The sequence below is a fragment of the Capsicum annuum genome, chromosome 7 (assembly GCF_002878395.1).
Source record: "Capsicum annuum cultivar UCD-10X-F1 chromosome 7, UCD10Xv1.1, whole genome shotgun sequence".
NCBI classification, from domain to species: Eukaryota; Viridiplantae; Streptophyta; class Magnoliopsida; order Solanales; family Solanaceae; genus Capsicum; species Capsicum annuum.
The window spans coordinates 215541049-215556570 of record NC_061117.1 but is presented as its reverse complement, the minus strand read 5'-3'; the positions used below and the strand labels follow the sequence as shown (position 1 = coordinate 215556570).

General features: G+C 34.3%; 1 protein-coding gene across 1 annotated transcript; it reads left to right on the top strand.

The window, feature by feature from the left end:
- Positions 1-8048: 8048 nt before the first annotated feature.
- On the top strand, positions 8049-11387 carry LOC107877357. The gene is made up of 2 exons (XM_016724016.2): positions 8049-11045; positions 11127-11387. The coding sequence occupies exons 1-2, from the start codon at positions 10654-10656 to the stop codon at positions 11272-11274; spliced, it is 540 nt and encodes a 179-aa protein (XP_016579502.2). The 5' UTR covers positions 8049-10653; the 3' UTR covers positions 11275-11387.
- Positions 11388-15522: the final 4135 nt, after the last annotated feature.

Below are 15522 nucleotides of genomic sequence, written 5' to 3'. Positions count from 1 at the left end.
CGTTAGAATAAAGCTTCGTAGTGGTTCCATAATTTCCTCTTTCATTGTTGATATTCACCTTCAGATTAGCGGAATCAATATGGTACATAATTTTCATGTCCTATTCAGTATTCATAACCCAACTCGAAGGTCATTGATTCAAATTCCATTCACACCAAAATCCAAAAATTATTTGTGCAAATTGGTAGAACTTTTTCCTCGAGTTAATTCCTCAAAATGTCATTGAACTTGTGTAAACATCCCATTAAAGTAACTTTTGTTTCTTTTAGGACAATATTGTCACTGAACTATGCACTTCTTTCCATTATAAGGTAAAACTAAGAAATTGTTATAAATGTGTTTGGAGAACCACAAGCAAAGTAAAATTAGATGTAATTACATAGTCCAAGTCTCAATTAGGAATAGAGAATTAGGTGCAATTACGTGATGTAATTACAAAGGTACATTTATTTCTTTTTTTCTAAATAAAATTTAATATATTTTTCTTTAAATTTCTTTTTTATTTCTATTATTTTAATTTCTTTTCTATTTTTACTTTTTTTTTTCATTTTATATTATTTATCTTTCATCTCTTTTCTTTTCATTTTCCAACTTTACTTCTTATGATTCAATATAATTACTCATATTTTTTTTTTATTTAGCGCATTATTGAATTTTTATAATTTTTATTCTAGTGTTTGAATTAAAGTAGTATTTTATTATTGAATGAGATTATAGACTTATGTGTTTTTCGTTCTTCTGAATTATATTTACTCGTCAGAATTTTATACAAGAGTATTATGTTTTTCTCTTGAATTTTGAATTTATGTTTTGATTTATTTGTTTAGTATTATAGACATGCTATTTCATATTACATGTCACTGCAAATTGTCTAATAACATATAATTTTAATTTTTCTATGGCTTTCCAAATATGTCCTTAACTATTTTTTAGTTTCACCTTATTTTGAAAAGATGTACATAGTTTCATGACAATATTTTCCTAAAAGAAATTAACAAAAGTTACTTTAGTAGAATGTTTGCACAAGTTCAATGGCAATTTGAAAAATTAACTCGACAATTTGAAGTGACATGCAATATAAAATAACAAGTCTATAGTACTAAAACAAATAAATTGAAACATAAAACAAAACACAAATTAAAAATTCAAGAAAAAAACATAATACTCTTATATAAAATCCCAACGAGTAAATAATTCAAAAGAAAGGAAAAGCACATAAGTCATCTCATTCAATAATGAAATACTACTTTAATTCAAACACTAGAATAAAAAATGCAATAATGTACTAAGTGAAGAAAAAAGTACGAGTAATTATATTGAATCATAAGATGTAAAGGTTGGAAAATGAGAAGAAAAGAGATGAAAGATAAATAATGTAAAATGAAAAAAAAATAAAAAGAAAAAAGAAATTAAAATAATAGAAATAAAAAATAAAATTAATATTAAAAAAAGAAATAAAATGTAACTTTATAATTACATCACGTAATTGCACCTAATTCTCTATTCTTAATTGAGAATTGTACTATGTAATTACATCTAATTTCACTTTCCTTGTGATTCTCCAAATATATCCTTAACAATTTCTTAATTTTACCTTATAATGGAAAAAAGTGCATATTTTAGTGACAATATTGTTCTAAAAGAAACAAAAATTACTTTAATAGGATGTTTACACAAGTTCAATGACATTTTGAGAAATTAACTCTTTTTTCCTCCTTAGCTTTCACGGTCGACAGGGGAGTGTCCTACGGGGACATCAATTTTATTAGATGTCACAAAAACAATGAAGTTCAATTTGGCAACTAGCATCATATGAATTGTGAGATTTTGTGTCACATCGCATAGATATTGTACTCTACTCAAATTATGCTTAAAGTACCATTTGATATGCTAAGAAATCCATTTTTGTCCAAAGCGTGAGCTTGACTAGTTCAAAAAGGAAACGATTGGAGCATATAGATAGGACTTTAAATAAGATTTGAATGATTACCATACAAAATTTCAACGATAATTAAAATTTTGGACTACTTATATGTGGGGAGTGTGCTGCTTTTCAAAGATTGCTTACATTTTGACAAAAGGTTGAGGTGATCAAAGGTTGCCTTTTTACCCCCAAAATTAAATCATTGAAACAGTGAACTCAGAAAAAGATTAAAAGGCATTGTGTGTTTTGTGTACGATAGATTTTTGTGATTTGATTTTTTTTCAGATTCTGAACATTTAAATTGCTCGGACTCAGGTGCGGTTGTTCCACATGGGTACGGATCTAGAGGTCAGATCCTTCACAGTCTCTATTTAAAAATTTGGGGATATGGATCTAGGAATGGATACGGGAGCGGAGATCGATTCGGTGAAAAATAATTTAGATATCTAAGAATAGAGTTATAAACATAAATTATGAGATATTATGTGGAAAACTTGAGGGGGAAATATTGTTGAAAAAGAAAATCTTGAAAGAAGATAAAAAGAAGAGCAATAACATAAAAATTTCAACATACAAGGTATATACTACATTTTCTTCAATTTCACTTTAGCTTTTGTTTTGATTACAGAATTTTTTAAATCTGTTCGGACTTTCCAGATCGATTTTGGTCAGAGTACCCAAAATCGATTGACCAAATCGGGTCCTGACTTTCCCAATCGATTTTGGTCAAAGTACTTAAAATCGATTGACCAGATCAGATATGAATTCCACACCTACACCCACACATATGCCGTGTTGATACGAGTGTGACACCTAAAGTAAAAAGTCCGAATAACTTAATTAGCTGCACATAGCAACATGAAGGAGCTTTAATTATAGCACATAGCTGCACATAGCAATATTGCTCTTTTACGACACTCGGAGAAAGAAAAAGTACACTTTCATTATCGTTGTGATATGGTGGCAGTGGGACTGAACATGCAATACTGTTTTCCATATCCATTTTTGGAAGTTAAATTGGTTGGCAATCCATCTTTATAATGAACTTATTCACTTGAAATGATAGTTAGCCTTCCATCACTACAAGAAAATGGTTAAATTGTGACGGAATATTTCTGTCACAATTCGTGACAGAATTTTGATGAATTTATGATGTATTATTTTTGTATAAATATAATTTTTTTATTTTTTTTATTTTCACATAAATATTCAAAGAGTAACAGATTTGTGATAATTTTTTGATAGATGTAAATATAATTTTTGTGACAAACATATTTTTGTCACAAATTAAAGTTAATAAGAAAAAATAATAACTTTCTGTTACAAATCCGTGACTAAATTTGTAACAGATTGAGCATTCCATCACAATAAATTTTTTTAAAAATAATAATTAATGTAATAAAAATTTGTGACGAATTTATTCCGTTACAACAAAAATTTTGAAAAAAATTATTTGTGACGGATCTTTTTCCGTCAAAAGCAGAATTGGCTCTAAAAGATTTTCTCTAAAAGATTTTTCGTTTTTCCTCTTTTTTTTAACATCGTTTTTCCCCCTGATTTTCCTCAAAACCCTTCATTTTCATCGTCTCAATTTCTTCATAGGCACAAGCAGTCGCATTCACTAAGTGATTTCACATTCAATTTCTTCGCCAAGCTCTTAGTTCATCTCAATTTTGATTCTTCTTCTTCACTCGTTGAGGTAATTTATCTCAATTTCTATTTTTTGCAACTTATTGAGGTATGGAATAGGTCCTTTTTTGCAACTTGTTGGGATATGAAATAGATTGTTTTGAATAGATTGTTGGAATTTATCTCAATTTCGATTGCTTTTTGCCTGTTGGAATAGATTGTTTTGAATAGATTGTTGGAATTTATTTCAAGCAGTCGTAGGAATACATTGTTTTGAGGTATGAAATAGACTAAGATAGAGTTCTGTTTTGAGGTATGGAATAGTCGTTGGTGCAGAGATTTGGCAAGTGTTAATTAGGGTTGGGAAAGACTCAGTTAACAATTTCTTCTTGATTGTTCAAAGTGAGGGAAAACGTTATAATTTTATTGCAGTTGTTAATTTACATATCGAATACATGAGCTCTCTAATTGAGTTCCTTAGCGCAAGCACTTCCTTAGCACACGTCCAACTGCCCAAGTCGCTTGTTTGAATAGAGTTTAGTGTGATCTCAGTTGCTCTTTCGATATTTTTACTGGAGTTAATTGTGTAAAGCCAACTCGTCTATTGAGTGGCTTGTCTCATATAAAACTATGTAGCTGCTGCTAAATGCCATGCAATAATTGGGGTTATGTATCACAAGGTTTAGTTGGATTTGTTGAATTTGTGTCGAAAGATATACAATGTCCTGAAATGAAGGAAAAGCAAACGATAGAAAACAACTGTAATTGGAAATCTGTATAAGCGATACCAAGTAAATGACTGGTGTTTACTATAAGACTCAAGATATAACCACGAGAGTATGCTAGGGAGGGTCTTAGTGTTATTAAAAATTCTTAAATACAAAGTATTGGAACATTGAAGATTCATACAACCGACCACAAGACATCTCGTAATTGAGGCAAATCATATTTTCAGCTAGTTGACTTGCCCTCCATACTCACCTGTGACACAACAATTAGTTAGAGGAGTTTTGCAAACAAAAAACCATTATAAATATCAACAACACAAGCTTTATCACATAAACTCACATACAAGTACAGGTGTTATAATCTCGTTCTTTTGACATTATTCTGAGTGGAAATTTAGACAAGTGTGTTGCATGTATATCTCTTATTAATACAAAATATTGATATAACTCAATCTGGAAGTTTAGGCTAGTTTGTAGGATTGGCTTTTTCAAAAAAATTTGTTTTTACCCCTGCCTAGGAGCTCTCACACCTTTAGCTCCCTTGATGAGGGGTGTTTACCATCTGAGGAACCTCTTTTTGACTATAGAATTGGCTTGAGTATTTTATCAAGACAAGTTTCATTGTCATGACTGTCATAGGAAAAAAGGATCGAAGAATATAGTTTATCCCATCTTAAGATAAGGATACCTTTATACTCCAATTAAAGCGGGACAGAAAGGAATACTTGGATGCGATATCCTAAACAACGAGCTTAGTCATGGGATGGAAGAAGTAAAAATAACTTGTTAGGTAAGAGGAGAACAAGAAAATGAAAGTAAGCAACTTAATTAGTTGCATCGGCTATATGTTGCTAGTTATGCAGAAAGTGAAAAAAGAGAAAGGCAAAGTTGGGCTTTAGGCATTTTTGTTTGAAGTTTGACATTCTTTCGAGCTCTAGCTAGTTTGAAAGGATCTAAAATGATTTGATTTTGTTTCTTCCTTGTTCAGTTTGTATCATTTTAAGAAAGAGCAGAATTTTATACGAAAGCCCAAAGATAAAAGCCTCGTCAAATATGACCTTCACATGCATTAATTATTTTTCAGTGTTTTATTATAATATTTCTGTATTTCTCATCTTAATTTCTATAACTAGTTATCTCTTATGCCTCGATTTTCTTACTATCTTCTTGTTGTTATTGCTATGTCTCCATGAATATTGTCGTTTTGCTTTCCTTGAGCCAAGGGTCTATATGAAAGGCAGGGGTAATTTCTATGGTAGCATTATTTGTAGGCTCAAATTTATATCTATGTTCTACTGTTATATGAAAATTACTTGTCAACACGTAAGTTTTAACATATTTATTCAATTTCAGAGTGCACGATATGAATAATTCTGACCATGAGTGGATGTATGATAGATTGTTAGAAGATTGATTCATAAATCCTAGGTTTATCGATAGGGTTGAGAGCTTGATTCATAAATCCTAGGTTTATCGATAGGGTTGAGAGCTTTGTCGAATTTGCTAAAAGTCTTTCAAAATGTATGGACGGTGAAAAATTAAGATGTCCTTGTAATCATCTTAACGTTCACTTTAACGTACCCCAATAACGTCAGCTTCGTCTGACCGGCAGACTTCGGCGTCGGCGCCGGCGTAGTCAGTGTCGGCACCGGCGTAGTCGATCCGGCAACAGGTAGGGTTTAATCTCTCTTCCCCGTTTCTCACTCCCCCAGTTCTCTCTATCTTCTTCCCTCTTTCCCCCTTTTTATGTTGTCCCATCACTGCTATCGCCGGCGGGTCTAGGGTTCCTACCGGCTCGACTCCAGCGAAAGGTAAATGTGCAGCAAAGGTCTTTTTCCGGCGTCCAAATCCCGGCAATACCCAGTAGACACTCCGGCGAGGCACCAGTGGTCTTTTTTTGGCGACTTTATTCCAGCATCCAATTTCGACATCAAAATTTCTGGAACCATCAAAACGCAGGCGTACCAGTGACATCTAAACCTTGATATTTTAGTCACTTCTTATAGTTTGGTTTCTTTAATTATTTGTTTCTTTTTTTGTTTTTCGTCTCTTGTTTTCTGTTTCTTGTGATTATAGTGGTGACTGGCTGCTTACTTATTGGTGGATTTTGTTATTTTATTGTGTAGTGCTAGCTGCTAGGCCGGATAGTGTACTTTGTGTGTGCCTTCTCTTACTGTTTTTGTACTATTTCTTTGTTCATTTGTTGTTGGCTTGGGGCTTTGTTTTGGTTTTTTGAGGAACGATTGGATATCATGTGGGATAGGGCTGCCAGCTGCATCATGGAGACTGCGAAAGAAGTGTTGGGTGTTTCAAGGGGTCGTACAGGTCGCCATAAGGGTGACTAGTGGTGAAATGAAGAAGTGAAGAAGAAAGTGGAGGTTAAGAAGGAGGTGTATGTTAAGCTGATTGAGAGTAAAGATGAAGAGGAGAAACAGGTGAATAGGGAGGTTTACAAAGTAGCTAGGAAGGAGGCTAAGTTAGCAGTTATGGCTGCTAAGTCAGAAGTATTTGAGAGCTTCTATGCGGGGTTAGAGGAGAAAGGCGAGGAAAAGAGGTTGTACAGGCTTGCTAAGGTTAGGGAGCGGAAGGGTCGTGACATCGATCTAGTAAAGTGCATTAAGAGGGGGATGGTAGTGTTTTGATGGAGTATGTGTACATTAAGAAGAGATGGCAAGAGTACTTTCATAGACTTTTGTACTAGGAGGGGACAGAGGCATTGAGTTAGGAGAGCTGGAGCACTCGGAGGAGAGCCGTGATTTCAGTTACTGTAGGCGTTTTAAGGTTGAGGAAGTCAGAGAGGCTCTTAGTATGATGCGGAGGGGTAGGGCGATAGGTCCTGACGAGATTCTGGTGGATTTTGGGAAGTTTGCTAGTGGGGCAGGTTTAAGGTAGTTGACTGATTTGTTTAATGGTATTTTCAAGACTGTAAGAATGTCTGAGGCTTGGATATGAAGTACGATGATTCCATTATATAAAAACAAGGGTGACATTCAAAGTTGCAACAACTATAGGGGTATTAATCTTTGAGTCACTCTATGAAGATTTGGGAGAGAGTAGTTGCACGAAGAGTGAAAAGGGTCGTGTCCATTTCAGAGAATCGATTTGGATTTATTCCTGGTCACTCAACGACAGAGGCAATCCACTTGGTGAGGAGACTGGTGAAACAGTATATAAAAAAGAAGTGGGACTTACACTTGGTGTTCATCAACCTGTTAAAGGTGTATGATAAAGTCCTGAGGGAGGTTCTTTGTTGATGCTTAGAGGTAAGAGGGGTCTCGATGGCATACATCAGAGTTATTAAGGACATGTACGATGGAGGGAAGACCAGGGTGAGGACGGCGGGAGGAGACTTAGAGCATTTTCAAGTTGAGATAGGGTTGCATCAGGGATCGACTCTTAGTCCATTCCTTTTTGTGTTAGTGATGGACGTGTTGACTTGGAGTATCCAAGACGAGGTGCCTTGGTGTATGTTATTCGCAGATGATGTAGGGCTGATTGATGAGATGCGGGAGGGGGATGAATGACAAATTAGAGGTTTGGAGGCAAACCCTTGAGTCTAAGGGGTTCAGGTTGAGTAGGTCCAAGACGGAGTATTTGGAGTGCAAGTTTAGTGACTTGAGGCAGGAGGACGAAGTGGTGGTGAGGTTGGATTCCCAGGATATTTGTAAGAAAGATAGTTTTAAGTATCTTGGGTCTAATTCAGGGAAATGGTGAGATTGATGTGGATGTCGCTAAACGTATTGGAGCAGGTTGGATGAAGTAGAGGATCTTCTCGAGAGTTTTATGCGATAAGAAGGTGCCCATTAATCTTAAAGGCAAATTCTATAGAGTGGCAATTCATCCGGCTATGTTGTATGGAGCGGAGTGCTGGCCTGTCAAACACTCCCATATCCAAAAATTGAAGGTAGCGGAAATGAGGATGTTGTGTTGGATGTGTGGACATACTAAAGGGGACAAATTTAGGAATGAGATTATCTGGGAGAAGGTGGGAGTGGCTTCGGTGGAGGACAAGATACGGAAAGGAAGGCTGAGACGGTTTGGGCATGCGATAAGAAGAATGCAGATGCCTAGTTCGTAGGTGTGAGAAGCTAGCACTAGATGTCTTTAGGAGGAGTAGAGGTAAGCCAAAGAAACACTGGAGGAAGGTGATTAGACATGACATGAAGTAGCTACAACTTTCTAAGAACATGACTCTAGATAGGAAGGTATGGAGGTCGCGGATAAGGGTAATAGGCTAGTGTGAGTGTGGGGGGTGTAGCAAGCAGTCAAGAGAGATCTTGTGTAACCGGGTTAGGGTATTCATAGGGGTCTTTGGTTTGTAAGTGTATGGTACTACTAGGTGGGTATCCTATTCCCTATTTCTTAGTTCTTTTTTTTCTTATTTCGTGCTACCCTTATTTCTCGTATTTCATGTTTCTTTGATTTCTATTTTACTATTCATTAATCCTTATTTCTGTTATGTCATCCATCCCCTTATTTATTATTCTTTATCTTAAGCTGGGGGTCTATCGGAAACAACCTCTCTACTTCTTCAGAGGTAGCGGTATGGACTGCGTACCTCTTCCCCTCTCCAGACTCTACTTTGTGGGAATAAACTCAGGTTTGTTGTTGTTGTTGTTGTAATCATCGTAAGTGTTGAAATAAAAATATTTTGGATGAGTTTACAGTTATGACACTTCTTGAAAATAATGACATTGTACCGAATTATTATCGTTGGCATCATCATGGAGAAAGTTATATTTCAGGTCCAAGTGTGTTTGATAATCATCAAAAAGAAGCTTTAGCTTCAAGTGAAACCATGAATTCTCAGTCTCATAATGAATTTCGAGCTGTGATTTTTTATGTTGTCGGGCTTTCTTTTGATGGTAACATAGAAGAGGATCCAAATCCCACAACAAAATATTTATAATTTGCTCAAAGCATCGAAACAAGAAATTTAGCCAGAAAATCTACAAGGACATACACAATTATCTGTCGTTGCTCGTCTGTTGAATCTAAAGGGGGAACATCATTTTACTGAAATATTGTATGATGAGTTGTGTGAATTTATATCAGAATTGATGCCAACTAATAATATAATGATAGATAGCTTTTATAGTACCAAAAAGCTAATGAGAGGATTGGACTTGCCGATTGAAAAAATTGACTGTTGCAAAAATGGTTGTATACTTTATTGGGGGGAGGATAGTGAACTTGTCAATTGCAAGTTCTGTACTCACCCTCAATTTAAGAGATCAAAACATCAATGCTCCAAGAAGGAAACTAATATTTCTTATAAGAAGATGTATTATATTCCTTTAGCTTTGCATTTATAAAGATTGTATGCATCCGATGCTACAACAAAACATATGAGATGGCATTCTGAGCATGAAAGGGATGGTGTGATGCGTCATCCCTCTGACTCTCCTTCTTGGAAACAGTTTCATCAGGCACACCCTTTTTTTGCATCTGAAGTGACAAATGTTAGATTGGGTTTGTCAACTGATGGTTTTCAACCTTTTGGTCAATTTGGCCAACAATATTCTTCTTGGCCTGTGATAGTTACACCATATAATTTGCCACCTTGGATGTGCATGAAGAATGAATACATATTTTTGTTTGTAATTATATCTGGTCCCAAAAAATCCAAAAAATCCAAAATAGAAAATTGATGTCTTTTTGCAGCCTCTCATTCAAAAGTTAAACGAATTATATAAGGAGGGAATTCAAACATATGATGTTTCAAGTAAGAATAATTTTCCAATGAAAGATGCACTGATGTGGACAATAAGTTATTTTCCTACGTATTCAATATTATTGGGTTGGAGTACAGCAGGAAAATTAGCTTGTCCTTATTGCATGAAAGATTCTGATGCTTTTTAACTACCCAATTGTAGAAAGATCTCATGGTTTGATAATCACAGAAAGTTCTTACCACCAAATCATCTGTGGAAAAGAAATAAAAAGTGGTTCAAGAGAGGTCAAACAGTATAGAAGATTGCATTTATTGAACAATCGAGTGTACAAATACTTAAGGAGATTGAAGACTTGGGGCTCATGAAAGTGACAGAACTTGATTCTGATTCGATAAACGCCAAAATTTCAAAGAATAATGCATGTGATTGGAAGAAAAGAAGTATTTTTTAGGGATTTGTCATACTGAAAAATAAATCCTGTTAGGCATAACCTTGATCTGATGTATATTGAAAAAAAAATTGATAATATCTTCAACACTGTGATGAATGTCAAGGAAAAAATAAAGGACAATGCAAAATCTAGAGAAGATTTAAAACTGCTTTGCCATCGTCCAGAGTTACATCAGAATAAAAGTACCAAAAAGTATCCAAAGGCTTGTTATATGCTAGATGATAAGGCTAAAAGATTTCTCTGTAAATGGTTATAAGAGTTGAGATTCCTGATGGTTATGTGTCTAATCTGAGAAAATGTGTTGACATGAACAAGCTTAAACTTTGTGGTATGAAGAGTCATGATTGTCATGTGTTTATGCAACGGTTAATAACTATTGCATTTCGAGAATTGTTTCCACAAAATGTGTGGCAACCATTGACGGAGTTGAGTCTTTTCTTTAAAGATCTTGCCTCTACAGCAATTACAGAAGAACACATGAGACAATTAGAAGAAAATATTCCTCTCATCTTGAGTGAGCTTGAGAGCATTTTTCCTCCAAGCTTCTGGGATTTCATGGAACATCTTCCTATTCATTTAGTTTATGAAGCACGTTTAGCGGGCCCGATTCAAGGACGATGGATGTATCCGACTGAAAGGTAATAAAGTTAATTATATGTTATAATATATGTAAATAAATATATCAATTATACCATATTGACATACTTTAATGTTTATAGAAATCTCCGTAGATACAAGAATGATGTCAAAAATAAGAGTAAAGTTGAAGCTTCTATATACAACGCATATTCAGTTGAAGAAGCATCTTTATTTTGTGCGCACTACTTTAAGTCACACATTCCGACACGACACAGAAAAGTGCCATAAAATTTAGATGATGGTGGAGTTGAACAGGATGATCCTGAGATGCTTTCTATTTTTAAGCAAGCTGGTCGAGGTTTTGGTAAGCTGAAAAAGAGGAGGTTAGATGATAAAGAATATCACGCAGCTTGTACATATATTTTGTTGAATTGTTATGAAATAAAACCATATATCAAGTAAGTTAATTATGAATCATCTATAAATATCAATAAAAAACTTGATATTAAAATTAAATTCGCTTTTTTTCTTCAGAATTTATGAAGACATCTTGAGACAAATACAACCATGTATTCAAGATAGCGAGATTGACGCTAAACTTGAAACAGAGTTTGCATCTTGGTTTGAAAAATATGTCAGTATTAATAGGTCTAAATTTTTCTTAATTATTCGTTAATATTCACAAAATGCAATCTTCATCGATGTCTAATTATTTATAATGTCAATAGGCATAAAATTCTTCTTCCGGCATTAACAATCAAATCATGAAAGATCATTACATATGGTCCAGCCCTTTAATGGATATGTCAGAAATGGTTACAAGTTTCACACTGAAGAATACGGTTCAAATAAATCTATGATGAATAGTGGTGTATGCATCAAGGGCTCTAGCCATTATGCAGATAATATCAATTACTATGATCGATTGATGGAGATTTTGCAACTAGAGTATAATGCATTACCATTCAAGCAAACCGTGTTATTTAAGTGCTCTTGATTTGATTCGACGCTAAAGCATGGTACAAAAGTGCATCCACAATATAATCTTGTTGATGTTAACAAGAGAAGACTGTTTAACAAATATGAACCATTTATTATGGGTGTGCAATCATCTCAGGTGTATTTTAAAATATATCCTGCTGTAAAAAAGACAGTGGGTGAATAGTTAATTTGCCCAATAAAGGCACACCCTGTTGTAAATATTCCCCAAAAAGTAGAGCAACCTTATACATTGAATAATCCAGCTTTTCAAGAGGATGATAGTCAAATATATGAGATTGATATTGATGAAAATGAAATACTTAACACATTAAATGATCCAGATGGTATGCTTATTGACGTGGAGAAGTGGGAGGAGGAGGAGGACGACGAGGACAGAGACGAGGATGATGATGAAGATGAGGATGAGGACGAGGATGATCATGATGATGATGATGAGGAGGAGGAGGAGGAGGAGGAGCAGGAGGAATGTGAACTTCATAAAAATAAAAGAAAAAGAATCTAATTTTTTCGGTTGTTAGTAGTTACATGTACTAGCTTGTGCTGAGTTTTGATACTACTTCCTTTGTTGTGTATCTTCAAAAATCTTATGTTTTTTAATTAAAGTTTTGAACTTTAAGGTTCTTGAATCTTGATGCTCTTTTCTTGTTCTTGTGTGACTGTAAAAGCTAAGTTCTTGAAGTGTTTTGAATTAAAGTTTTGAGCTTTAGATTTCCTTTTGTGGATTGTGGGTGTTGTTAGAGTCCTTGAAATAGCTTAAAAGTTTTGAACTTTAAGATTCTTAATGCTTCTTGGTGGGGTTGTTTCTGGTTTCAGAAGGCATTGATGCTCTTCTTCTTAAAGTGGAATAGAATAGGTAAAAGTGATAACTTTTTTCTTCTTTCTTTATGTCTTTCTAAATAATTTATTTCACATGATTCATTTTTCATGGACTTTGTTTTGTGGTTATAGAATAATGGTCATTTTAGAATATGAGTGATATACCATCATTGGTTGTTGGTTCCCCTGATACTCCTGGTTCCATAGATATCCCTATTGGGTCTAGTAGCAGCTCATCAACAACTAGACGGTTGGTCATATCAGTTGTCGGGAAAAAGTAAGAGAATATATTTTTATAAAAGTTATTTACCTTTTTTGAAAAATAAATTTCATAAAATGTATAATTTACTCTTTATAATTATATTTCAGGTTTGTCCCTAATGATCATTCTATCTCAAAGACCATCACAAAAAATTTTATGAAACGACAAGATGTTACTGAATACACATGGAGGGGTATTACTGAATCCACTCGTATATTCTATTGGTAGGAATTCATGGTAAATATTGATTTAAATTAAAATTTTATAATGTTATTGTTTTGTTTATGTCTCTAACTAAATTTTTTTTTTAGAAATCATATCAGTGAAATCCTATAGAGAACTCCATAATCGAACGCACCTGAAAGAAGGTGGCATCCAACTTACATACAAAAAGAACATATCTTGGCGAAGAGAAATAAACAAACCAAATTTTATGTCGGATGATGTTTGGCAAAGCTAGAAGACATATTGGGCTTCTAATGAGTTTAAGAACAAATCTCATATTGCAACTCAAAATTGATGTAGTGAAACTAGTGGTCCGGGTACTGGTCCAAGTAAGCATACCGGTGGTTCCAGGTCAACAGTGGAGAATACTATAAAATTGATAAATTTCGTGCTTTAATAGATTAATTCTTTGACTTTATCTCTGATTTTAATGTTGAATTTTTTTCAAGCAACCGAAATGGGCTGTGAACCAAATTCATGGGAGATATTTAAGAAGTTGCACCAAAAAATGGATGGCAGTTTTGTTGATGCCAAGTCGAAGAGCATTAATGTAAGTTTGCTAATAAGCTTCTCATTCTTTAGATCTTGAAACTAGTGAAGCCGTGTGGGGCCAATTTTGATTCACTGCACTTGTTGCAATCTTGTACTCTTAAAAATCTTATTTTTGTTGAAATCTTGAAGTCTAGTGAAGCTGTGTGTGGCATATTTCGATTCACTAGCATTGTTATTGACATCTTATTGTTCTTGCTTGAGTTTGTCATCGTTAAACTCCAAATCTGGTCATTTCTCTGGTTCTAATTCCTTTATGGGGTTCTTTCGGTACTTGAAATATAGTATAAGCTGCAGCATGCAAAAGGGTGCTCCCACCATATTTAGAGACTGAAATTGAAGAAGAAAAGAGAAGATTAGTATACAAGTGAAATAAGAAGGCTGAAGTTAATATTCATCTAACTCCATGCACTTTGTTCTTGGATTAATTGATGGAAACTAAAATTTTTGAAAGGTAAGCAGTTTATATACTAACTGCTAGAACTTATTCATCGACAGTTTGGTTTTAGGTTCAGGTCCAAGACATGACAGTGCCGATTGTGTAGTAGCTAACAATATCTATCTTATTTTTAACTAGTGCCCAGTGAGTAAGGAACTCAACTGGATAACCGTTAATACTTGGGGCCTTGTCTCCAGGTATGCTGTTGGCAACATCTATAATGTCATGATCTATTATAGGGGATATCAACTCATTATTTTTGTTGATAATTTTGGTGGATACCCTTCTTAATCATCTATGTATTTAGGCAAGGTAGCATGAAAATAATAATACTCAATAAGGTAAAGAAGATAAATTTGAACTCAGCTTCCAACCACTTAGAATTTTGGGTTCTCATTCAATTAGCAACACTAAAACAAGTGATTGAATTCCTACTAATTTTGTCCTCTAGTTAAGCGTGGAAGTAGCTACTTTTTGTATCAAGACTAGTTACCACAGTTGATCTAGACTTATCCGAGTACTTGATCTTTTATACCCCTTCATATCTTAATATCAATAATATACGCTCTTTCCTATTTTATGAGGTTTTAAAAGTGTTGTCAAAAGTAAAGTTGTTCCTGGTAAAACCTCCAACCCCTACCTAGCTTGTAGTAGCTTCTGGCTATATGAAGCTAAATGAGTATTCAACACCTTCACCCTCTTTCACAACTTTATGTTTCATCGACAATTGACATAATTATGAGTCAGTGTACCTTTTTTCATGAATAATCAACAATACTGTTAAATTCTTGATGATAGAGCATAGTCCTGAACTATTTTAAAGGTTTTAGTGGAGTTTGCATAAGGGGGAACATTTAGAGCAATATGGGAAAGTGGTCAGGACTCAGATCTTAGAAAATTTACCTCTGTAGGCCCTTCTATATCAACCTGACCCTTCCATTACAGGCCCTAAGGTAGTTTCATCAAGATTCCAATTCATTGGCAACTTTTCTTAGCACATCCTTAGTTTTTTGTTCTTTTGCCTTGGTTTCAATAATACCTGTAATATCTACCTTCTGCTTATTAATAGATAGTTTTAGTTATTTCTTTGTAAAGGGTTGATTCAACCCACAAACATTCAAAATTAAGATTTTGTAACCCTAGACTCCCCAATATTATTGTGTCAATGTTCTTGGAGAACAACAAACTTGTTGTGAACTGCTTATTAATAGATAGTTTTAGTTATTTCTTTGTAAAGGGTTGA